General features: G+C 35.2%; 1 protein-coding gene across 5 annotated transcripts in view; it reads left to right on the top strand.

The window, feature by feature from the left end:
* CCDC102B (coiled-coil domain containing 102B) overlaps positions 1–25,217 on the top strand; it is a 132,810-nt gene that overhangs the window by 52,331 nt on the left and 55,262 nt on the right. For all 5 annotated transcript variants that reach the window (XM_077886054.1, XM_077885879.1, XM_077885839.1 and 2 more), the window contains one exon: positions 362–470. In XM_077886054.1, coding sequence (XP_077742180.1) covers positions 362–470 — 109 coding nt within the window. The remainder of the gene's footprint in view (positions 1–361; positions 471–25,217) is intronic.

Genomic DNA, 25,217 nt, shown 5'->3' with positions numbered 1-25,217 from the left:
TAAAAGCCATGTTAAAATTAGAAATATATATATATATCCTCCTAAATAAGGAAACAATATGAATAAGAGAATGAGAGAAAGGCATGAATAATAGAGGAGAAAGCTGGCAGAAACTCAAATATTTTGATACTGGCAAAGGAAAATTAAAAATGCTTAACTTACTCTAATACTAATTAACAGAATAAAAAACTAAACCAAGTTTTACTCATCATTTATAATTTTTTAGCTAGAAAAGTTTTTTTGTGATTATAATGGTCATATACGAGTATAAAGATAAGGAAAATAGGTAATCAAAAATTGAATGTGTTCCTAAAATTATTTTTAAATTGTAAGACTCTTTTGCTCTTAATTCTTTATTTAGAATGCGTTCATCTTTGGAAAAAGAAATAGAACGACTGGAGTCAGCTTTGTCTGTGTGGAAATGGAAGTATGAAGAACTGAAAGAATCAAAGCCAAAAAATCTGAAAGAGGTATGAAGGCATACAATGTAGAGGAAGAAATGAAACTGACAGTTTTCTCTGTTCAGATATGTAACCTCATGGGCAGAAAGCTCTATAAACAAGAGGAAAGGTTAAAAAAATTGAATTTCCTCCATCAGAGGGATATTTTAGCTGACATGTCCATGTGAACTTAGTCAAACTCAACTCATAAGAAATCTTGTTCTAAATAATGTATGTTTTTAATGAACGTGACACAATTAACTTTCTATGTCAGGCTCATGTGAGGGGACTGCTAAAGAGTCATTATATCCTAGCACTTATAATAAACAATTTTACTTTACTCGTTTAGGTAGCAGTCTGAAAATATCAATATATCTCAAGTGCACCTAAGTTCTTTTAATATTGACTGTATGGCTATTCAGGATCAGCTACTTGCCTTTATACTTTCCCTTTGCATTTTCATCAATAAAATGCTGTCACGAACCTTTCCCATTTCAATGATTTATTAATATCATTGTTTAAACAATATTAATTGTACGTTTTGTGTGCACCAAAGCATTGCTCCAGGTAAGCATGTGGGATAGAATAATGAGCAAAGAAAAGAAAAATCCTAACAAAATAATAAGCCAAAAGCTTCAAATGAGTCAACATTTAGTTGGGGTGTATATATATGTATGTGTATTTATATGTGTATTACATTAATTATATACTATATGTTTTACATTATATCTGTACATATACACACACACAGACACACGCACATGCCTACAGATCATATGTACCTTGACCAGCTGTCTAAAGAAGGTAAGTAATCAGTTATGTAACTGTGCTTTAATCAAAAACACTATTACATCCATTTAAAAAAAAAATTGGTAAGTAATACATCTCTTTGTTTATGAAATCCACATTAATGATGCTTCAGGTTTGTTTCCAGCAGGTGGTAAAGTTTAGAGTCATTAACTTTTTAAAAAATATTTTATTTATTTATTCATGAGAGACACAGAAAGAGGGGCAGAGACACAGGCAGAGGGAGAAGCAGGCTCCCTGATGAGGGAAGGGGGCCTGATGTGGGACTCGATTCCAGGACCCCAAGATCACCACTTGGGCCAAAAGCAGATGCTCAGCCACTGAGCCACCCAGGTGCCCTAGAGTCATTAACTTAAGTTTGCTGAAATCCCATGAGGAACCTTGTTTGAAGCATATGCCTGACTTCTGAGTCATATGCAAGCATTCTGATGTCGAGTGTCGTAATTATCATGCACTGGTTCAGAAATAGTCAGATGTTAACACATTGGACCACTGAGATTTAAAAGGAGGGAGAGGGATCCCTGGGTGGCGCAGCGGTTTGGCGCCTGCCTTTGGCCCAGGGCGCGATCCTGGAGACCCGGGATCGAATCCCACGTCGGGCTCCTGGTTCATGGAGCCTGCTTCTCCCTCTGCCTGTGTCTCTGCCTCTCTCTCTCTCTCTGTGACTATCATAAATAAATAAAAAATTTAAAAAAAAAAAATAAATAAATAAAAGGAGGGAGAGCTTTTCCTAATATTTTAGAGCAAATATTTCCTGCTTAAAAATCATTTATTAACAAAGGCAATTTCAGCGAGAGCTACAGACTGTTTGAGAATATTTCTCAATGAGGGGTAAGTTAGATAATTAAGGCTTTGCTACATAAAGTTTACCTCTTCTTTATATGTTCATGTTAGATTGTCAGAGTTGTTTTGTTTCTAGCTCAAACTTTAGGTTTATATATATATATATATATATATATATATATATATCATATATATAAATATGTACATCACATATATAAATCATATATATAATATACACACACACAATGTATGTGTGTGTACACATACACATACATTTATATATGGATCCTAGTATTTATATTCCCAGGTACCTAACTGAACATGATGTCTCTGAGTCTGACCAAAGACAGTAAATTAATGTTATACAGGGAAAATAGTTCACAACACAAAAATATTATGTTTAGAGTTTCTATGTATTTGCCCTTATAATATAGTGGTCTCTAAATTTGATTGAGAAAGATAATATTGAAGGTAGAATGGGTTTTAAATTGAATTTTAAAAGAAATGTGCAGTTACTATCTCTTGCCACTAGTGGACAGTGCAGACCTGATAAAGTTCGTTTTTTAAAGCTTTTTTTTTCAAGTAATTTAACATTTGTATAGTAACTGGTTTGGAAAAAAGTCGTAATGTTGAGTTGGTTTACAAAGGGATATGTATATTTTAAGATGTTTAATGTTTTATATTCAAAGATGATATTTTGGACATTAAGTCGGAACATGTCTACTTTAACAAAGCTTTATAGATGAGAAAAGATAAAACCAATGTAGCATTTTACAGTGTAAAATGGGTCTACAATTTGAAACCCATACAGAAATATGTATTAGTACAAATCTGATCCTTTTACTAGATAAAATTATAGGGTTTTTGGAACAGGAAAACCTCAACATTGTTGTGAGATTTGTTCAACTATTTAAACTTTGAGTGCAAGTTTCAGTTCAGTGAACTACAAATTTGAACACTGAGTGGAAGTGACAATGAATAAAAAAAGTTTACTGTAGATGATGGAAAGTTAATTTTATAGAAATAAAGAAAAAACATTGAATTATTTATATGAGATTATTTTTTAATAGCTCTCTCCACTCCCTAGAAATGGAATTTGTGATATTCTTTAAAGCTTTTTTGAAGAGATGTGGTATGAACATGTTTAAATTATCTTATAAAATATTGTGGAATATTTGAAAGTATTTAAAAACTGAATAAACAAAAACACTGTCATATGCAATTTTTGTATGTACTTTGTCTAATTGCTTTATAATAGATTAGAACAAGAAGAATTTTTTGGTACATTTAGAAATGGGATTGTAGAGTATAAGTGTAAAATATTGAAAGTTTCTATTCAGTTGATTGACAATCCGGAAACATGTCATGATGCAGCCTTTGGAGCTTCATATGAATTCTCTCTTCTTACTCCATTCTTCAAAAATTATGATAAATGACCTTCACTTTCACTGTAGCTCTTCATCTATAAAAAAATTTTGAACACAAGTGTAATTCTGTTTTAGATGCCTGAAACTGTTACAAGCAAATACATGCCTGGCTAGGAACTGGTGATAGAAAGATTGGCAATTTTTGGAGTTGGAAACAGATGTGCTTAATAGACCAAGGTTTTTAAAAATGTATTTGAAAATCTGGCATCTGTAGAGAGAAATCATTCTTAAATCACTGACATTTAGAGAAGAGTAAATATAAGAATGCAATTGTAAAATCTAATAAGTATTTAAAATGCAACCAAGACAATGAGTGGTAGAGATGATTATGTTCCAAATGCTACTCCCATGCTGAATTTAATACTTATTCAGCTTTTCCTTTGCACATCTGTAAGTATTGATTTGGAATTACATCATGAATTTCAATTTTTTTAAATGGTCATTTTCATGAAATCTTATGATTTAGAGAATCAAATATTCATGGAAGTAATATTGATTACAAATAATTATGATACTTTTGCTTTAACAATAAATGACTGATTCTCTTCTTAATGAAAGATATCTTACATATGTGTAGAATACTGCTAACATTTTAAAACTGGTCTCAAACTGAAAAATTAAATGTAACTTTAAAAATGTAATCTGTCTTTGAAAATTTTGTGCTTTCACCAGTATATTCTATAGGATTTTATCAAGGAATTTGATAAACAATGATAATAACAATGTTTCCAGTAGTTTATAATTTACAATGTTGTTTTATAAAGATTTATATTAAATACTGATAGAGATAGGCTTTGTGGGACTGTATATGACACTAAGAGCTGCCATTAAAGTATAATCTCAAATATCTCAAAACACCTTTCTGATTTGAGGGTAATAGAAGGTTAGAATTAGCATTATATGTAGCTAAAATTCTACACTAGTACTTTTATTTTTTTTCAGAAATAAGATTTTTTTTCTTTATTTTTTACTTGAAGTTTCATCAAAGATACCTTCACTTTTTAAAAGATTATGTCAGCTGACACAGGTTGCTTCCCTCTCTTGGCAATTGCAAATAACGCAATAGATGCAAGGGTGTATATACCTTTGTGGATTAGTATTTCATTTTTTTTTGGGTAAATACCATCAGTGTAATTGTTGTATACACGGTATTTTTATCTTTAATTTTTTGGGGAACCTCCGTACTTTTTTCCACAGTGGCTGTACCAAATTACATTCCTTGGTGCACGAAGGTTCCTTTTTCTCCACATCCTTGCCAACACTTGTTTTTTATTTTAGCCATTCTGACAGGTGTGAGGTGATAACTCATTGTGGTTTTGATTTGCATTTCCCGGATAATGAGTGGTATTGAGCCTCATTTCCTGTGTCTTTTGGCCATCTGTATGTCTTCTTTGTAGAAATATCTGTTTATGTCTTCTGACCATTTTTAATTGGATTATTCGTTTTGGGTGTTGACTTGTATGAGTTCTTTATTTTTGATAGTAACGCTTTCTCAGATATGTCATTCACAAATACCTTCTCCCTTTCAATAGGTTGTCTTTTAGTTTTGTTGACTATTTCCTTTGCTGTGCAGAAACTTTTTTTTTACTGTGATATAGTCCCAATAGTTTATTTTTGCTTTTCTTTCCTTGCCATTATGGGAACTGTTCTGCATACATAAGGAAAGGGTCCTCGAAGATACTTACTTGAAATAGGTGTATGGTGAAGTGTTAGTACAGCTGCGAGTGCAAAACTTTTTCAAAAACTGTCATTTTGCTATTTTGTGGCTTAAATTACTCCATAGAAATGATAAAAATTCTTAATGTCTTCTCAGTTCTAACCCTAAATGGTAGCTCCTACCACTACGTTCCCTCTCTATTGCTTTCCTCATCATAACCTTCAGATCTCCTACTTTGCCCCCTCCTGTCGTCTCTTATCCATCACTGTTGACTTTTTATTTTTCCATCCAGCAACTAGCGTGATAAAACATAATTGGATCATATTACACCCTTGCTTCAAATTCTTCAGTGACTTCCCTTGTACTTAAAGTATGCTTCCCTCCAAGTAATCGGAAGTCTAAGGAAATCTGAATCCACCTGGTTAAACCACCAGATGTTGACAATTCAAAGGATGTCTTCTGATAATGATACCACTCTTTTCAACCCTAGCTGCTTTAACAAGCAGTGTCCCGAATTTCAGCAGGTAGGACCCAATGAATGATTATTTTTGACTCACATATACTCCCTTTGGAGGGTAGCCTTCTCCTTCTATACAGTGACTCTCTGTCCCCTGGGCTCTCAGAGGTCATGCAACTGAATACTCTGCATCCAAGCAAGATTAGAAAAAAGAGAATGGGAATCATATGGAGATGCTTTGTGCTCTAGGCTTGGGTCTGGTATACCTTATAACCCACAGGCAAGTACTCATTTGCATAGTGATACCTAATTGTAAGGAATGTTAGGAAATGTCTTCAAGCTATATACTTAAAAAAAAAAAAAAAAAAAGACAAAGTGAATTTTGTAACCATCAAACCAGTTCCTGATGCAGGAATCAATGTATTACATAATTAGTAACATTTACTGATTAATATGTTATCTTATTGATAAATATAAATATATATGTATACACACACATATAGTTAAAGATTTATTTATTTGAGAAAGAGAGTGCATGTGAGACAGAACACAAGTGGGAGGAAGGGTAGGGGGAGAGGGAGAAGCAGATTGCCCACTGAGTAGGGAGCCCAAGAGACATGGAGCTCCATTCCAGGACTGTGGAATCAGGACCTGAGCCAAAGGCAGATGCTCACCCAACTGAGCTATCTAGGTGCTCCTATTAATAAATATATTAATTAATGTATTACCTTCATTATTACTGATAAGACTTATATTTAAGGGAAAGTGAGCTTCCTAATCCTAAAATCCATATTAAAGAGCTTGACTTACATCCCCACAAATGGGCTAAACAGGTTGAGACCTGTTTTTCATGTGAGTCCCTTTCACTTTTCATCTTTTGTGTTTGAGAAAGATTATGCAAGGTGTGCTTCTTGCAGATCTCTTTTACCCTAAAAATGGGAGGGAAGGAGTAGAGCTCTAGGTGCCTGATTTCTCATTTAAACTCACCAGTGAGATAACTCCTCCTCCTCCTCCTTCTCCTGGGAAAGAAGAAGTAACAGATGGAGGGACACCTGAATTTGTAGGCAAATAGTTGACCATCCAGAGGAATGCATACTTTAAGTAGAGAGAAAAAAGCTCCCCTCCCTTTACTATTTACTGTCATCTACATGATTTCACTTCTTCTTCTCCTTCTCCCTCTTCCTCTCTTCTTCTTCTTCTTCTTCTTCTTCTTCTTCTTCTTCTTCTTCTTCTTCTTCTTCTTTCTTCTTCTTCTTCTTTTCTTCTTCTTCTTCTTCTTCTTCTTCTTCTTCTTCTTCTTCTTCTTCTTCTTCTTCTTCTTCTTCTTCTTCTTCTTCTTCTTCTTCTTCTTCTTCTTCTTCTTCTTCTTCTTCTTCTTCTTCTTCTTCTTCTTCTTCTTCTTCTTCTTCTTCTTCTTCTTCTCTTCTTCTTCTTATCAACTGATGATACTTGTTCCTGTGCCAGGTGGAGTGATTGCTCCTGACTACCAGGGGAATTTGGATTGGTGCTACACCATGGAACTGAGGAAGAGTATATCAGGAGTGTAGGAAATCCCTTAAGGAGTCAGCATTACCATGTTCTGTGATTACGGTTGATGGAAAACTGTAACAATTCAATGCAGGCAGGATTAATAAAGGCCCTGTGCCTTTAGGAATGAAGGTTTGGGTCATCCCATCAGGTAAAGAACCATGACCATCTAGGTGCTTGCTGAAGACAAAGGGAATACAGAATGAATGGTTGAAGAAAGTAGCTACAACCAGATGACCAGTTATAGAAATGAAGTCATCAGTAGTTTTTCCTTATTTTGCTATGAATATGTCTTTCTCCCTATTCTTCTGTCTGCCAGCAGCAGAAACCAACACTGTGTCCTATCTCTTTATATATTTGTTTTCTTTCCTCTCTGATTCCCTATCATTAACATAAGATGTATTACTTTTATATCAGTATTTAAGAATTATTAATTTTATTTCAGAGTTTAAATTATGGGATATCAGAAGAGTAAACATTACTCAGGGACTTCCCTTCCTCTTTTGGAGAAGGGATTAGTGCATTTTCAGTTCTATACAGAGATGTATCATGTTAGATGGATTGTTTTGGTCTTTATGTGAAGATTAAGTGTAGTTTTAAGAGATACATATGGATGCTGTGTTGATGAAGGTCAGATTTGTGATGGTTAATTCTTTTTCTTTAAGATTTTATTTATTAAAAAAAAATTTTTATTTATTTATTCATGGGGGGGTTGGGGACACAAGCAGAGGGAGAAGCAGGCTCCATGCAGGGAGCCTGACGTGGGACTCCATCCTGAGACTCCAGGATCATGCCCTGGGCTGAAGGCAGGCGCTACCTGCTGAGCCACCCAGGTGTCCCATGTGATGATTAATTCTATGTGTCAACTCAACTGGGCTAAGGGGTGCTCAGATCTCTGGTAAATATTTCTGGTGTGTCTTTGAGAATGTCTTTGGGGGACACCTGGGTGGCTTAGTTGGTTAAGCATCTACCTTCAGTTCAGGTCATGGTCCCAGGGTCCTGAGATCGAGCCCTGCATTGGGACCCTGCTCAGTGGGTGTGTAGGGGGGTTTGCTTCTCCCTTGCCCTCTGAGCCTCCTCCCTGCTTATATTCTCTCTCTCTCTCTCTCTCTCTCTCTCTCTCAAATAAATAAATAAAATCTTTAAAAAGAGAGTGTGTGTATATTTGGCAGAGATTAACAGTTGAATGGTATACTGAGTAAAGAAGATCTTCCTCCCCAATGCAGGCAGGCCAATCTGCTGAGGGCTTGAATAGAACATAAAGGCAGAGGAAGGGGTAAAATTGCTTCTTGCTTGAACTGGGACGTTCATTTCCTCCTGTCCCAAACAGCCAACACTGGGCTTTCAGACTTGGACTGGGAATTATACCTTTGGCTCCCAATTCTCAAGTCTTTGGGCTTGGACTAGAATTTACTCCACTGACTCCTGGTTCTCCAGCATGCAGACTGCAGATCCTGGGACCTCTTGGCCTCCATAACCACATGAGCCAATTCCTATAATAAACCTCTCTCTCTCTCATCTATATATGTGCACGTGTGTATACATTCATATTTGTATTTATATTTCCTTTTTCTTTTTCTTTGGACAATCTTCACTAGTACCTTTTGCTCCATGCTATTTTCTCTGTCTAGAACAGTCACACAAAATGCTTTCACCTCCTACTGGCCAGTCACTTCTTGCCATTAACTTCAGTTTATATATCACTTTATAAAAAGGAAAGATTTCAGTACAAAAATGCTTCCTTTACTATATTCCTTCAAAGAAATGTGCAAGATTTTAAAAGGCTTTGTCAAAATGTGTAGTTATTTTTATGTTTGTTTACTATATGCCTTTCCCTGTGAACTGTCAGCTTCATTATAATATATATCACATCTGCCTTATTCATCTCCCTCTAGCCAGTGATGAATAAATGGTGTTATAATTTGTGGTGATCAGCTTGTTTTGTCTTTAGCTCTATATGCCTATGCCCTGAATGATCACTGTTGTTATCGGGTAAGGAGGGTAGTGGAAATCCTAGACTTCTCTTGTTAGCCTGATGAGGCTACTGCTCTGCATCCCTGAGGATTTTAGAATTTCCAGAGTGCTGGAGTGAACCTTCACCCCTAACATCCTACCCATCATGAAAATCTGTTCAATTTGTTCTTTGCAAGACATAAATTAGCTTATCAGGCCAAAGAGTGAGGCTGATAAAATACCGTATTAGAATTCTGTAAATGTTTAAGAACAGTGAAGCATATGGGACACCAGTTTGCTGATAGAAGTGCCTTCAAGACCCTTTTAAACAAACCTAATTAAAAATAATATAAGCACTAAATTACATAAGTCAGAATTAATTGAACTACTAGTGGATAATTTATAGACATTGCCAAGGTAACACCCAGAACACTGTGATGAGTTACTTAACTCGAAGGCTATTATAAGAATTGTGAAAGAAAATTAGGTTATTCAGAACCCACTTTGCTTGTGGATATAAAGATGTAGATAGGTATAGATATACTGACAGTTAAATATAAAGAAAAAGGTTGAAATCAGATGTTTCAACATCATTTAAGTAAGCAAAACTATTTTAAAAATTAAAACATAACACAAAGGAATTAGTTGATATCAAATTATAGAAATTACTAGTTTGAGACTAATAATAAAAGTAGGTCAAAAAGAAAAAAAAACAACTAAGTTCTCTTAGTTACATAATGGCTGCACAGAGTGGGGACAGTTGGTCTATGAAACATCTTTATTTTCTAAGCCAGTTGACAGGACATTTTCCAGAAATGTATGACTCATAAATCTAAAGATTCTTGTTTTACCTCTTCCTATAAGATAGCTCTATACAAGGATATTCAGTTAAGACCATTCTAGAGATGAGAATGCTCCTTTTACTAAAGAACATTAATATTCTTACCCTTAAGAGCAGTTCATGTTGCAAAGAAGATTGAACAGAGACACCTGCCATCTTTCCTCTTCCCTACATGTATGCCCATTTCACCCCTACCATGTACTGACATCAAACGTATTTGATTATATACAACTGAATGAAAAAACCTGATCTAAAACAAGAGTATATGGTATACCATTTTAAATATGGGGGTGCTCAATCAGTTAAACGTCTGCCTTCAGCTGAGGTTATGATCCCAGGACCCTAGGATCGAGCCCCACATCAGGCTCCCTGCTCAGTGGGGAAGCTGCTTCTCTCTCTCCTTCTGCTGCTCCCCCTGTTTGTGTGTCCTCTGTTTCTCTCTCTGTCAAATAAATAAAGTCTTTACAAAAATAAAAAATAAAAAATCTTTATGATATAAAAAATTGGAATGATGAATTTTAAATTGCCCAATTCTTTTCATATGCATTACATATCATTTTTAAATTTAGAAACATACTTTAAAATTTTTTTCAAATATATAATTTAAGGGTAAGGATTCTAGAGTTAGTTGTTTATGATTTGGGGGGTTTGGAAGATGCATTTTTCTTGGAATTCCAAATAGTTTTAATAAAATTTTTTGGTTTATTGGTGCATAACTGATATGCAAAAAAATATATTTAATGTATACGTTTTGATGAGTCTGGACATATGCATGTCTGTGATATCATTAGCACAACCAAAGTACTAAACATATCCATCACCTCCTAAAATTATCTTGTATTCTTCGTGTGTATGTGTGTGTCTGTCCATGTGTGTGCCTGTGTATGTCTGTGTTGTGGTAAGAACACTTAATATGATATATATCCTGTTAATGTATTTTAAAGTGCATGATACCATATTAACTGTAAGTACTATACTGCATATCAGATCTCTAGAACTTATTCATCTCATGTAACAGAAACTTGATACCCCTTTAAAAAACAATGCCTTTTTTCCCTCTCCATCTTAACCCCTGACAACTACCATTTTATTGTTTGTTTGTATGAGTTTGACCATTTTAGATACCTCATATAAGAGGAATCATGCAATATCTGTCTTTCTGTCACTGACTTATTTCCCTTACCCTGGTTTCCTGTAGGTTCATCTCTGTTGTAGCAAATGGCAGGATTTCCTTCCTTTTAAGGCTAGATGATATTACACCACATGTATATTCCACATTTTCTTTATCAATTCATTTGTAAATATATCTTTGTAAATACATATCTTGGCTATTGTAAATAATGCTGCACTGAACATGAGAATGCAAATATCTCTTGGAGATTCTGATTTCAGTTATTTTGGATATTTTCCCATAAGTAGGATTGCTGGATCACATGACAATATTTTTAATTTTTTGAGGGATCTTTATGCTGTTCTCCATAGTAGAGATTGCCCATATACCTCCTGCCCCCACACATACTAGCTTCCCACCATCAACATCACTTACAAGAATGGTACACTTTTTATCAAGGATGAACATTCATTGACATATGATATTCACCCAAAGTTCATCATTTACCTTAGGGTTCATTTGTGGTGTTGTACATTTATGTGGGTTCAGACAAATGTATAATAATGTATATCGATCATTATGGTATCAGAGTATTTTTACTGTCACTGTCCTAAAAATCTCCTGTGCTCTGTCTGCTTATCCTTCCTTGCTCCCTTAATCCTTGACAACCACTGATCTTTTTATTGTCTTCATAGATTTACCTTTTCCAGAATGTATATAGTTGGAATTATACATTATATAATCTTTTCAGTTTGGCTTCTTTTACCTAGTAATATGCAATTAAGTTTCCTCCATGTCTTTTCACACCCTGATAGCTCATTTCTCTTTAGTGCTGAATAATATTCCATTGTCTGGATGCATCAAAGTTTGTTTATCCGTCAACTTGCCAAAGGACATCTTTGGTTGCAAGTTTTAGCAGTTACGAATAAGTCTGCTATGAGCATCTGTGTGTAGGTTTTTGTGTGGTTTTCAGTTTCTTTTCATTTAATCATTACCTCTGCTGAAATGAGTTCTTGACTTAGATTATTTCATAGATCACTGGCCACCCTCTAGATAGCAGCATCTGAAGGAGGCACAGGCAGGATTGTGTCCAGGGTAGCAGCTCAGAGCATGGCGAGTTACGTGGAAGGAACTCAGGTTGGCTGCTCTGATAAGAAGGGACTGTGCATGTGGTGGAGACTCAGAGCATCACTGACTCCTCTGCAGGGCTGTAGTGCATTCTAATTAGTATCAGTAGTTTTAACGAGAGTTAAGAAATCATAGAGACAGAAGGCTCTGTTAGCTGGTATTTTTACAGGGATCATATGGGAGGACTGAAGAAGCACAGATGACAAACTGGAACAGAGAGTACTCTTTGGGATGCACTTTAGAATGCGCAGTTGTCACATGAGGCAATTTTCCTTTGTAACATAGTTCTGAAATTGTGATAAAAAACAGTGAAAAATGTAATTATATATTCACATTAAAACTTCTTCTAATGTAAGTGAAATGAAGTGCCAGTGGAATCTCATGAGGGTTCTCCCATCTAGAATCTGAATCTTATAAAAAAAATATAAATAATCATTTAATACTGAATGAATCATTTAGTAATGAATTAGCAGAATCCATAGGATTCACCTGAAGAGGAATTTTTAAATACAAATAGATACATATAGATAATATCTGTATCTATATCTATCTATCTCCAGGTCACTCTTTGGACATTTTGATCTAATTAGATAGGAGTGCTTATCATGTATCTGTATTTTTAGAAGCTCATCATTCTGATAAATACCCAAAATTGAGATCTGCTTCTGTAAAACAACAGATCTCAGGGCAGGATTGGGGGGGACCATTAAGATCCTCAAAACCAATTGTGATCATTCATTTTATGTTGCAGATTAACTTCACTCAGCCAGTGAGTCCCCTGATATTTAGTCAGACATTATTCTGGGTGTGTCTGTGAGGATGTTTTTGGATGACATTAGCTGATTGCTCTTCCTAATGTGAGTGGGCCTTATCTAATCAGCCGAAGGCCTGAATAGAACAAAAAGGCTGACCCTCCTGCTAGGAAGAGGGAACTCCACCTGCCTGACTGTCTTCCAACTGGGACATCAGTTTTTTTTCTTACTTTTAGACTTGAACTGAAACATCAGCCCTTCCCGGGTCTCAAGCCTCTTGGACTCAGACTCTACCTTACCACGGGCTCTTCTGGTTCTCAGGTCTTTAATTTAACTAGAACTTTCACCACTGGCTCTCCTTGGTTTCTTCAGCTTGCCAACTGCAGTATTGGGAATTGTCAGCCTCCATAAATCGTGTGAGCCAATTCCTCATGATAAGTATCTTTAAGGAAAATTAAAATTTAAAAATATTTGGAGGGATCCCTGGGTGGCGCAGCGGTTTAGTGCATGCCTTTGGCCCAGGGCACGATCCTGGAGGCCCGGGATCGAGTCCCACGTCGGGCTCCCGGTGCTGGAGCCTGCTTCTCCCTCTGCCTATGTCTCTGCCTCTCTCTCTCTCTCTTTGTGACTATCATAAATAAATAAAAATTAAAATAAATAAATAAATAAAAAATAAATAAATAAAAAATAAAAATATTTGGAAAGATTATAATGTATATAAGATAAAATAAGAATGATATATATCTTCTATTTGTCTGTTTCTCTGAAGAACCCTGACTAATGCACCAACCTTATTAAAAAACCCATAGGTTACCCAGATCTACTTGCTGAAGTCCTGGTTTCTTCCCATCTAATGATTTGTTCCTTTTTGGCCAGCTGTATTATTGGCACTGAAAGAGTTACATGTGTTCCTAGTTAGCAACATAAATTGTGAAATGGAATGTATACTTTATTTTACTTATTTTTCATATTGACTGGTAGATTAACTTGAAAGTAATTTCTTTATGTATTATGGAAAAAAAAAACTGTGTTAAAAGAAAGACACTTGTTACTTGGTGATTTAGCGTTTTGAACCACACTACTTTCTGTTCTACAAAGGAGAAGGAGCATGGTTCCTCCTCTGCAAAGGCCACTGTACAAACAAGATGAAGAAGTTTCAGCTCCATGCCCCTGACATGGACCCTTCTAGGACCTTGGCATCCTAGCAAGTTGTAAATATGATCATATATTTTTGTGTAATTTTCAAAAATAAGATAATTAAGACATACTTGTTTAAATCTCTGTATCTGTCCACTCTGAATTTGCCCCTAACATGCTTATCCTCTTCTATGTTGGACATGAAGTAGCTGTGGAAATATTTGGGGTCTTACCAAGTTGAAATTGAACTGAAGTTACATACAGTATGCATATAGAGGGACATATTTTTAGACGTGTTTGTTATATGTTCCTAGTCATTATGGAAGTTCTTTCCTCTCAGAAACAAACTTGATACTTTTAAATGAAAATCATATAAAAGAGGGGCACCTGGGTAATTCAGTGGTCGAGCATCTGCCTTTGGCTCAGTTCATGGTCCTGGGGTCCTGGGATCGAGTCCCACTTCATGCTCCCTGCGGAGAGCCTGCTTCTCCCTCTGCCTGTGTCTCTGCCTCTCTCTGTGTCTCTCATGAATAAGTAAGTAAAAGCTTTAGATTACAAAAAAGAAAATCATATAAAAGATATTCCTAGGATACCAATATTTGTGGGGTACAAGTTTCAAAAAAGGAATATTCCAAAAAGCAGCTAGGCTTGTGTGTTATCCCGTGAGCTTATTTATCTAAGTTCAATTCACAAAAACCTGACCAACTATTCTGGCAGAAAGACAAACCTCTTTATTAAAAATGACATTACACAGTCACTGTCATAATAAAAGCTGATGAAATGTATATAGTCAAAATTCTGGGGAAAATTTTTAGTTTTATTTAATAGTTGTTACTAGACCTTTATATTATTTATCAGGATTTTGTGATATATTATGGTATTTGTCAGATATTCCAAAATCTGTAATGTTGTTTCCTAATTCTAAATAAATATTTACTTTCATTCCTAATTTTGCTTTGTCCCCAATTGTAAAAAAAAATAATCAGCTTCTGTAAAACTTGAATTTCCTCATGTTCCTTTGCTTTCCCTTAACTCAACCTCCCAAACTCCAGGAGATGGCTTTCTTCTGCATAGTGTGATTCCTGGTGTCCACTCTGTTATTTTAGCACTTATTACAAGTGCCTGCTTGCTTTTTATTTCTTCACCTAGACAATACTCATCTTCCACTACCTGAATCTGACTCAATGAGAAGTGCTTAATGAGGATGGGGTAAATGTTTTAGGGCAAGGGAAGGAGAGTTGCTGGAGGTTTCTAACTCCTTGCTTTTGGCCTATTTTCCATTGTTCTGGCTTTCTCCACCGCCCCCCCCCCCCCAACCACCACTACATAGATGACTTTTGCTGATTCTACATATTGCATTGTTTACATAAAAAGACACCAAATCCCAAAGAAGAAAAGTGGATTGTCAGCTATTTGGTCATGGGAAAGATTTGCACAGGTCAGGCTCTTATCTCCAAAGATTTCAAAAATGCCATATGTTAGGGGAGAGGAGAAATGCATTAACAAACTTTAAATTAGTGAAAAATTATATAAGATGGAATGTTTCCAAGAGTGACTTATGTACATAAAAAGTAAACAGCATTGTATGCATTTTAGACTTAAATCCTAGGTTTAATTCAATTTTAATATTGATGGAGAATGAGTTTGGGAAGTATCAAATTCACTTTGAACCACCATCTCAGTGTTAAATAATGAAAGAGACAGAGAAATGAGTGAGTAGGCTTTTTAATTTTTCCTCAGATAGGGATGCCATGAGACAAATTAAGAGGTGAAAACTTATTTTGTGCTTCAGGTCATTTCATTAGGAATGCTCCTAACAGATGCTCTTTGAGATTTAAAATTAAAGTAGAAGGCATAATTGCTATAATTCTTTCGATGAAGTAATCTTTGCTCTTTACATATTTTAACAGCTTTATTGAGATATAATTCACATACTGTACAACTCGTCCATTTAAAGAGCACAGTTCAGTGGCAGTGTATTTACAGAGTTGTACAACCATCACCACAATCAACATTAAAACATTTCATCAGTCCAAAAAGAAACGTCATACCCATTAGAATTGCCCTCCAACCACCATAGCTTTAAGTAATCACTAATCCAATTGAATAGATTTGCCGATTCTGGACATTTCATATAAATGGAATTTTGACTGGATTCTCCACTTTATGTTGTTTTTTGAATACAGTTTCTGTAATCTGCTATCTCAGCTACTCTTCCTGCCATAACTCAATAAAGACATAAACATTATGCTGATATTTTTTATGGAAGCCTCATTTAGAAAAAAAATATTAAGAGGTGTAATTTTCTATTCCCTACAACAAAAATATTAATATTTAGCTGTTTTGTTCATGCCTGAAGCAAGAGATAAACATTTTAAAGTATTTTCCATAAATGAACACTTAGGTTTTGACAGATGTATAGGCTACTAGTTCATGTTTAATAGAAAAGGACTAAATCAGAAAGCAAAAAACAATTTTTTCAATTTCTAAGGCTTTACAGAAACGTAAGACCTTCTTTCACTATAACCAAACTTGGCACTAATTTTTTAGTTGGCGAAGTTAAAACACATACTTTAACAGCAAGAAAATATATTCAAACATGAGTATTTGGTTTTTCTTAGTTTCTTACTGTAGTAATTATGCGTTACTTCAGGCAATATTTAATTAAGAATTAAGCCATGCTAATCCTTTTAAAGTTTTTCTTAAAAAAAAATCCATTTACCTAAAAGTAAAAATCTAAAATACTTTTCCCCCAAGAACTTTGATGTTCTATAATTTCTTGTTTTTGTTTTGTTCTGTTTTTGGGCGTTAAGGATTCAGCTTACTCATTTTCTCTCTTGCATGACCTCTCTCTCTCTCTCTCATGTATGTGTGTGTGTGAAGTTAAAGAACAATATTCTGTGAAGTTTCAAGGCCTTATAATCAATACCTAGAGTGGTATCACATTAAAAAAATATATCTTGAAGATGCTTCTGTTTGTGGAGACAGAGACTCAATATTGCTAAGATATCAGTTCTCAGTTCAGTCCATAGATTCAGTGCAATCCCAGTCAAATTTCCAGCAAGTTATGTTGTAGATTTTGACAAACTGATTCTAAACTTTATTTGGAGAGGCAGCCAATATGATATTGAAGGACAGGACTAAGGTAGAGAGCTGACATTACCTGACTTCAAGACATACTATAAAGCTACAGAAATCAAGAGATGTGGTATTAGCAAAAGAACAGATCAGTGGAAAAAGATAGAGAACCTAGAAATAGGTCCATGTAAATATAGTCAACTCATTTTTGACAAAGGTGTAGAGGTAATACAGTGGATAAAAGATAGTCTTTTCAACAAGTTGCGCTGAAACAATTGGACGATCATGTGCAAAAATACCCAAAGACACAGATTTTATACCTTTCACAAAATTTAACTCAGAATAGATCATGGACCAAAATGTAAAACTTAATCAAACTCCTAGAATCTTCTAGGAGAAAACCTAGATGGTCTTGGCTATGGCGATGTCACCTTTAGACACAACAACAAAAGCACAATCTATGAGTGAAATGATTGGTAAGTTGGATTCAGTAAAATAAAAAACTTCTCTCTACAAAGACAATGTGAAGAGAATGAGGAGACAAGCCACAGACTACGAGAGACTGTCTCCAAAGGACACATCTGAGAAATGACTGTATATCCAAAATATACAAAAACTCTTAAAACTCAACAGTAAGATCATAAGCAACCTGATTTAAAAATGGGCCAAGAACTTAGACACCTCACTAAAGAAGATACATGGATGGCAAGTAAACACATGGACAGATGCTCCACATCCTATATCATGAGGAAAATGAAAATTAAAACAACAGTGAGATACCACTGCATACCTATGAGAATGGCCAAAATCCAGAACACTGACAACACCAAATGATGCCAAGGATATGGAGCAAGAGGACTCTCATTCATTGCTGGTAGGAAAGCAGAATAGTGCAGCCACTGTGGAAGACAGCAGGGGGACTCTCGTTAGCAATACCGTACTGTATACTTAAAAGTTGCCATAAGAGTAGACCTTTAATATTTTCACAACAATAACAGCAAAGTGATGATTGTACGAGGTGAAGGATGTTTTTACTTACTCATTGTAGTAAATGTTTCACAATGTATGAGGGTCAAATCATCATCACATTGGACCCTTTAAACTTTACACAGTGTGTATGTCAATTGTGTCTAAACAAGCTGAATTTTTTTTTAAAGACCTTTAGGGTTGTCTGGGTGGCATAGTTGATTAAGTATCTAACTCTTGGTTTAGTCTCAGGTTGTGATCTCAGGGTCCTGAGATCAAGTCTTGCATGGGGCTAATGTTCAGTGTGGAGTCTGCTTAAGTTTGTCTCTTCCTCTCCCTCTGCCCACCCTCCCCCATTCTCTCTGTTTGTCTCTCTAAAATAAATAAATAAATCTTAAAAACAAGACCTTTAAAGCACATTAGGCAATTATAAATGATGGGGGAGAGAAAACTTTTTCTTCATTACTGACTTTGAGCAATTTGATTTTGATATGTGTTGATATGAACTATATCTTTGTGCCTGAGTTTGTGGAATTTCTTGAATCTGTGTATCTATGCTCTTTAATTAAATTTGGAACATTTTTTATCATTATTTTTTAAAGTACATATCCCCAACCGTTTCTTAGAGACTCCAATTACAAGTACATCAGGACACTTGAAGTTGTCCTGGAGCTTGTAATTAGCACCCATTGTAGTCCCATTGTGGTGAGATAATGGAAATATGCCAGAGGGGTCTGAGAGAGGAAGTTTGGTTAGTGGGCTATATCCAGCACTTTGATCATTGCTTTGTTTGCAGATGGTCTTCTCTAGGACTAGGTTATCAGTGTTTGCTAAATAGCACAACAGAAGTTAGGCTTCTGCCCTCCCATAGACTGGGCAAAAGAATGCTATTTTCCTCACCATTACATTTCAAAGAAATGGTTTCCAGCTCCTAAAGCCATGCCTGGGTTATAAAGCTGGCAAAAGGCTGGGAGAAGATTTATACCCCAGAGAGATAGAGAAAGAATTTACAATTACAGGGCATTGTTTTCAAAAGAAACACTAAAAAAATGAAAAGTAAAGAGCCTGTAGTCACAAATAAACCTGCCTAAAGTTTAATCAAGCTCAGGGGAACATTAAGGCCCTCTTGGTCATTTTTAATTCTATCATTTTTATTATTTCTGAGCAAGTTTCAATTGATTGATCTTGCTCCTCATTGTGGGTCATGTGTTCCTATTTGTTTGCATGACATGTGATTTTTTTATTGGACTCCTGTCGTTAGGAATTTTACATCGTTGAGAAGGTGCTGAATGTTTTCATATTTAAAAAAAATATTTGGGACGCCTGGGTGGCTCAGCGGTTAAAGCATCTGCCTTTGGCCCAGGGTGTGATCCTGGAGACCCGGGATCAAGTCCCACATTGGGTTCCCTGCGTGGAGCCTGCTTCTCCCTCTGCCAGTGTCTCTGCCTCTCTCTGTGTCTCTCATGAATAAATAAATAAAATCTTTAAAAAATAATAATAAAATAAAAAAATAAAAAATAAAAAAATATTCTTGGGACACCTGGGTAACTCAACGATTGAGTTTGTCTTCAGCTCAGGGCATGGTCCCAGAGTTCCGGGATTGAGTCCCACATCAGCTCCCCTTGAGGAGCCTGTTTCTCCTTCTGCTTATGTCTCTGCCTCTCTCTCTGTGTGTCTCTCATGAATAAATAATTAAATAAATCTTTTAAAAAATTAAATAAATATTCTTAAGCTTTGTTCTGTGACCTGGTTCCATTACTTGGAGAGATTTTTTTTTTTTTTTTTTTTTTTTTTTGTCTTGAAGCTTTTAAGCCTGGTTAGGCGAGACCACAGCAGCTTTTAGTCTACAGTTATTTTTTCTACTGAATCCAGAGGCAAAACCATTCTGAATTCTTCACCTAATGCACTGTGAATTGTGAGGTTTTTCTCTGTCAGATGGGAATAGGAATTACTATTACTGGCCTTATTTCAGTCATAGGGATTGTTTCTTTTAATCCTTTTAGGAGTAAATTTCCTCAAAATTATGCTCTGGTCACCACCCTGGTGAGCGCTCTGTAGAGCTCTAGGGTTCTCCCTCTGCTCAGGAATTTCTGGAACTCTTGACCACCTCAGCCTACTTCATTCTCAGCTTCACCTCAACTCAGGGAGACCACCTTGCTTTTCCTTCATATTCTATGAAGTGAAAATTCACTCCAAGCAGTAAATAACAGTTTAGGGCTATTTTTCTTAGTTTTCCATTTCTCAGGAATTGCCTGATAATCAGGATTTTTACAACAGTTGTTTGCTCTATTTTTCTTGCTATTTTCATGGTTTCCGGTTGGCAGATTTGGCTTCTATTACTCCATCCTATCCACAGTCACTATTGTTTTGACCATATATTAGAAATATGGCTTTCCATCCTGTTTCCCTTACATATGCCATTTGAAAAAAAAGCAGTTAGTTTTTATTTAGAACATGTTTTTCATATATTTTGTGAATGTTTTGGTTAGTCATGATAACTTGTTTTAAAATAATACTCTTTGTATTAAATATATTTTATTCTTTTTTAGATTAAAAAATTTGAGTCATTACCTTCTTTTAGATAACATTTTATTTTTTACATAATTTCCAAGCTGTTAACCATTCCTCCTTTTGTTAATTTATCAAGAGATATGTAATTTCAGTCTCTCACATTCACATAATATTCATGCTGAAAATTTATGTAAAATAAAATCTAGCTTATCCTACTAAGCAGAGTAATTTGAGGTCTAAAGGTCTGATTGTCCAAGGTGAGAGAAGAGCTTTAGCAGAATCATATCTAGAACACATCCTTCCTGATGTTTTCCTAGTATGCTTTGGATCACTCTGCTGTACTCTTTTACAAAAATGCTAGAAAGTTTATTGGGAGTCTGTGACTAAGAAATACAATTTTTGTTGTCATTGTCAGGATTTAACACCTGAGATTGTTAGAAATGGATAAATCAAAAGTTAAGAGGGAAAAAAGCACTAGTTCTAGATTCAACATGGAATAAAGGAAAGTTATTGATTTCTCTGTTCATCGATCATTATACAAAATAACTTCTTTCTATTGGTAAAACACGTTTGTAGAAACATCTGTTGACAAATATCCACACAAACAACTGCACCTCATTGTATTCTCTTAATCGATGTTTTATCTAAAATATATACTAGTTAACTTCTTGATGAAATACAAATTAAATTTCTTAGATGAACATTCTCTGCAAGTCATGATTAATCCTCTATTGACCACTTTGATACTCTTTTATAACCTTGTGGATAAATCTGTTAAGAATAATAAATTATTCTTTGGGATTCTAACTGGCTTTCCCCTGGCCTTTGAGTGGCTCTGTGGACAGAAGTCAGCTATCAATAAAAAGTATAACCTTGGATTATTGAAGCAAGTACTGGGCTTGCATTTTATGCATTTGGAAGAGCCAGAAAGTATTATAGATTGTTGGTACTTTCCAATAGGCACAACAGAGATGTGTTATTTTTCATACTCTTGATTTATAATCTTAGGACATTTAACTCTTGAATAGACTACCATTTGTTTCCATCTGCACCCCCACAACCACATATAGAAGAAAAACATCACCTCCTATAACATGTAAATTACATGGTTTCTTTTTTTTAAAAGATTTTATTTATTTATTTATTTATTTATTTATTTATTTATTTATTTATTTATTATTATTTTTTAAGGTTTTATTTATTTATTTAAGAGAGAGAGAGGGAAAAGGAGAGCACAGAGGGAGAGCAAAAGGGAGAAGCAGACTCCTCACTGGGCAGATAGCCCAATTTGGAGCTCAATTCCCAAGACTCTGAGATCATGACCTGAGCCGAAGGCAGATGCTTAACTGACTGAGCCACCCAGGTGCTGCTAATAAATGGTTTCTATCTGAAACTTTAATATCCTTTTCATACTTGTAAAAATCCCCCCCCCCCAAGCTGCATATTAATCTTCCTTTTAATAAAGCATTATTGTGATGTGAGGACCTGTATGGGGACAGCCCGGTTGCGCCTGCTGGCCCCCAAGCAGGTGCTGTGATGAAATGCTTGTAAAAGAGTTGGAGCCCCCTGCGGCTCTAGACCTGACGTGGGTGTGTATAAACTTACTGTAACAGCCCTGAACAGTAAGTGTCTTTATAAAGTTTCTGGAACTGAATTACTAACAGAACAAAGCCTGTAGATTAATAGATTCTATACTTTAAGATAAGCCAGAGTTGGGCGACTTTCCAAGTATGCTCATCTACATGGATAAGAGATAGATTTACAGGCAGGGAGTCTGTTATATTTAAGCTTTTTACTATAGAAAATCTCAACTATATGCAAAAGCAGATATAATACTATCATGAATCTAATTTTTCCATCATCTATATTTAATAATGATTGTCTTTGGCCAGTCATTTTTACCCATACCATCCATCCACATTATAACTTTGTATTATTATATCTGGACCTGTTTCTGTATGTATCTCAAAACATAAGGACTTTTGTTAAAAATAGCAATACTATTTTGAAACCTAAAAGATTCCCAATAATTTGCTAATATCAAATATTTGGTATTCAAATTTCTAGTTTTCTAATAAATATCTTTTATTTTCATAGTTTACTTATTTGAATAAAAAATCAAATAAAGTGTAGGCATTTTAATTAAATGCTTTTTCTAAGTTCATTTTAATATGTAGGTTTTTTTCCTTTAGGCAACTTTTTCCCTTTTTTCCTTATTATAGTTTGTTTATTTTTTCTAAAAACAGGTTATTTATCCTTTAGGGTTCTATTCTGGATATTATAGATTGCATTTATATATTTAATGCTTAATATATTACTTCATCTTCTAAATTTCCTATTAACTGTTAGTTGGATCAAGAGGTACGACTTGACTCAGTTTCAAGACTCTCTCCTAGATAATGTGTTCTTCCATTAGAAAGCATATTGTATGTGCTTCTTTGTAGTGCTGATAGACTGATGCTCATTGCATTAATTAGGAGTTGCAGAATTGTGATTTCTAATTATATTATTTCTGCTTAAGTTATCATTTGGAACATTTAAATAGAACTTCCTCTCTGGGGCATCTGGCTGGCTCAGTTGGTAGAGTATGCAACTCTTGATCGTGGGGTTGTGAGTTCAAGCCCCACATGGGGTGTGGAGATTACTTAAATATGCAAAAAATAATATATATGTTTTAAAAACTTCCTCTTATACAATATTTGCTCATTTAGACATAGTTGGGATACAAGATAGATTATTTTCCCTTTCCTTACCAATTTACAAAATAATGAGTTGGATTACTAGCATTCCCAAGTATTAATCAAATTAGTTTTTTAAAGCATTATATAAATTCATGAATTTAAACTTATTGCTGTTTTTTATAATAACTATACTTAATCATCCTTAAATGATATTCAAAGCTACTATATTTAGAGAGGAAAATCTTTTTAATATTGGCAACTTAGAACATTTGATGCAATCCTAGTAATCTTTTATAGTTTCCTTACTCTATGGTATGACAAGATATATACTAAATGGTATGACTTGTCTTCAAAGAGTCCTAAATTCTCATAAGAGGAAATATCTTAAGACCACAATCTGTGCATGGATGAATACATTGCTGCAGTGATGGTCACTATTTAAGGTCATTTTTGTGGAAAGAAATGGAAAACTTATAAATATGTTAAATCCTTGTCACTCTGCTCTGTCACAGTTTCTGATATCCTTTTTAGTATTTTATCTTGAATATTTTTGGAGTTTTAGCATATTATTTCTTTTCACCTTATCACTTAAGACATTACCTATTGAATTTACTTGTTTTTATGTTCCTTGTAGTTTATTCTGAAATGCTTTTTCTTTTATTTCTAATTCTTTCCTAGTACTATGATATTTCTGAGTTTTTCTAATTCTTGGTTTTGTTGCTCTTTCGTATTATATATAATTTTATTATTTTTGTTTAGGTCAGTGAAAAAAATGACTCTTGTTTTCTTTTTCTCTCATGGGCATGTATTTCTAAAATGTTCTCATCTATAGCATATTTTCATTGTCTGTAAGAACATTACTCTGTTCTTCATTCTTTTGTCCTTATAATAGCATTCCACATGATTCAACTAGGATCCTTTTGTGTTAGTCATTCTTATGTAGATTTAGGGCTTTTGTACCTTTTTTTAAAAAAAAGACTTTATCTGTTTGACAGAGGGAGAGAATATAGGCACAGGGAGCAGTAAGCTCCCTCTGGGAGAAGGAGAGGCAGGCCTCCCACTGCACAGAGGCTTGCTTGGGGCTTTATCCCAAGACCTGGGGATTATGATCTCAGCCAAAACCAGACGCTTAACTGACTGAGCCACAAAGTTGCCCTTAGGATATTTTTTTACTTATAATATATAAGAGTGGACCAGGGCCTGAAGAAGATGCAGGCCAACAATGCCAAGGCCATGACTGCGCGTGCTGAGGCTATCAAGGCCCTTGTCAAGCCCAAGGAGGTTAAGCCCAAGATCCCAAAGGGCGGCAGCTGCAAGCTCAATCGACTTGCCTACATGGCTCACCCCAAGCTCGGGAAATGTGCTCGTGCCCGCATTGCCAAAGGTCTCAGGCTCTGCTGGCCAAAGGCCAAGGCCAAGGCTCAAACCAAGGCCCAGGCTGCAGCTGCAACCCCGGCTCTGACTCTGGCTCCTGCTTCTACTCCTGCTTCTACTCCTGCAGCGCAGGCTCCCAAAGGTGCCCAGGCCCCCACAAAGGCTCCAGTGTAGAGGCTTCTGCCTGCCAGTGTGAGGACGGAAGGACTGGTATGACCCCTGGGCTTCTGTCTGCATGGGCCTGGTGTCCTCCTGTGCTATTTGTACAAATAAACCTGCGGCAGGTTTTTTTTTTTCCATTCCTAGTATAACACAATCTAAAAAAGCAAAATAGGAATAAAAACAAATTACCTAAACATAAAAAGGCTATATGTTACAATTTAACAAAAACACCTCCATAACAAATGTTTCCTAAAAAGGTAAAACACTAAAACTGTTTCAATTGTAATTAAGAATTTTCCAAAAAAAAAAAAAAAAAAAAAAGAATTTTCCAATGATGTCTGCTTTTACAGTTGTTTATCATTGTCTTAGAGGTTCTACTGAATGTAATAAGACAATGAAGTGTTTGTATGTCTAGAAAACTTAAG

The sequence above is a fragment of the Canis aureus genome, chromosome 1 (genome assembly GCF_053574225.1).
Source record: "Canis aureus isolate CA01 chromosome 1, VMU_Caureus_v.1.0, whole genome shotgun sequence".
NCBI classification, from domain to species: domain Eukaryota; kingdom Metazoa; phylum Chordata; class Mammalia; order Carnivora; family Canidae; genus Canis; species Canis aureus.
The sequence above is the reverse complement of the archived record's forward strand: the minus strand, read 5'-3'. Positions and strand labels throughout refer to the sequence as shown.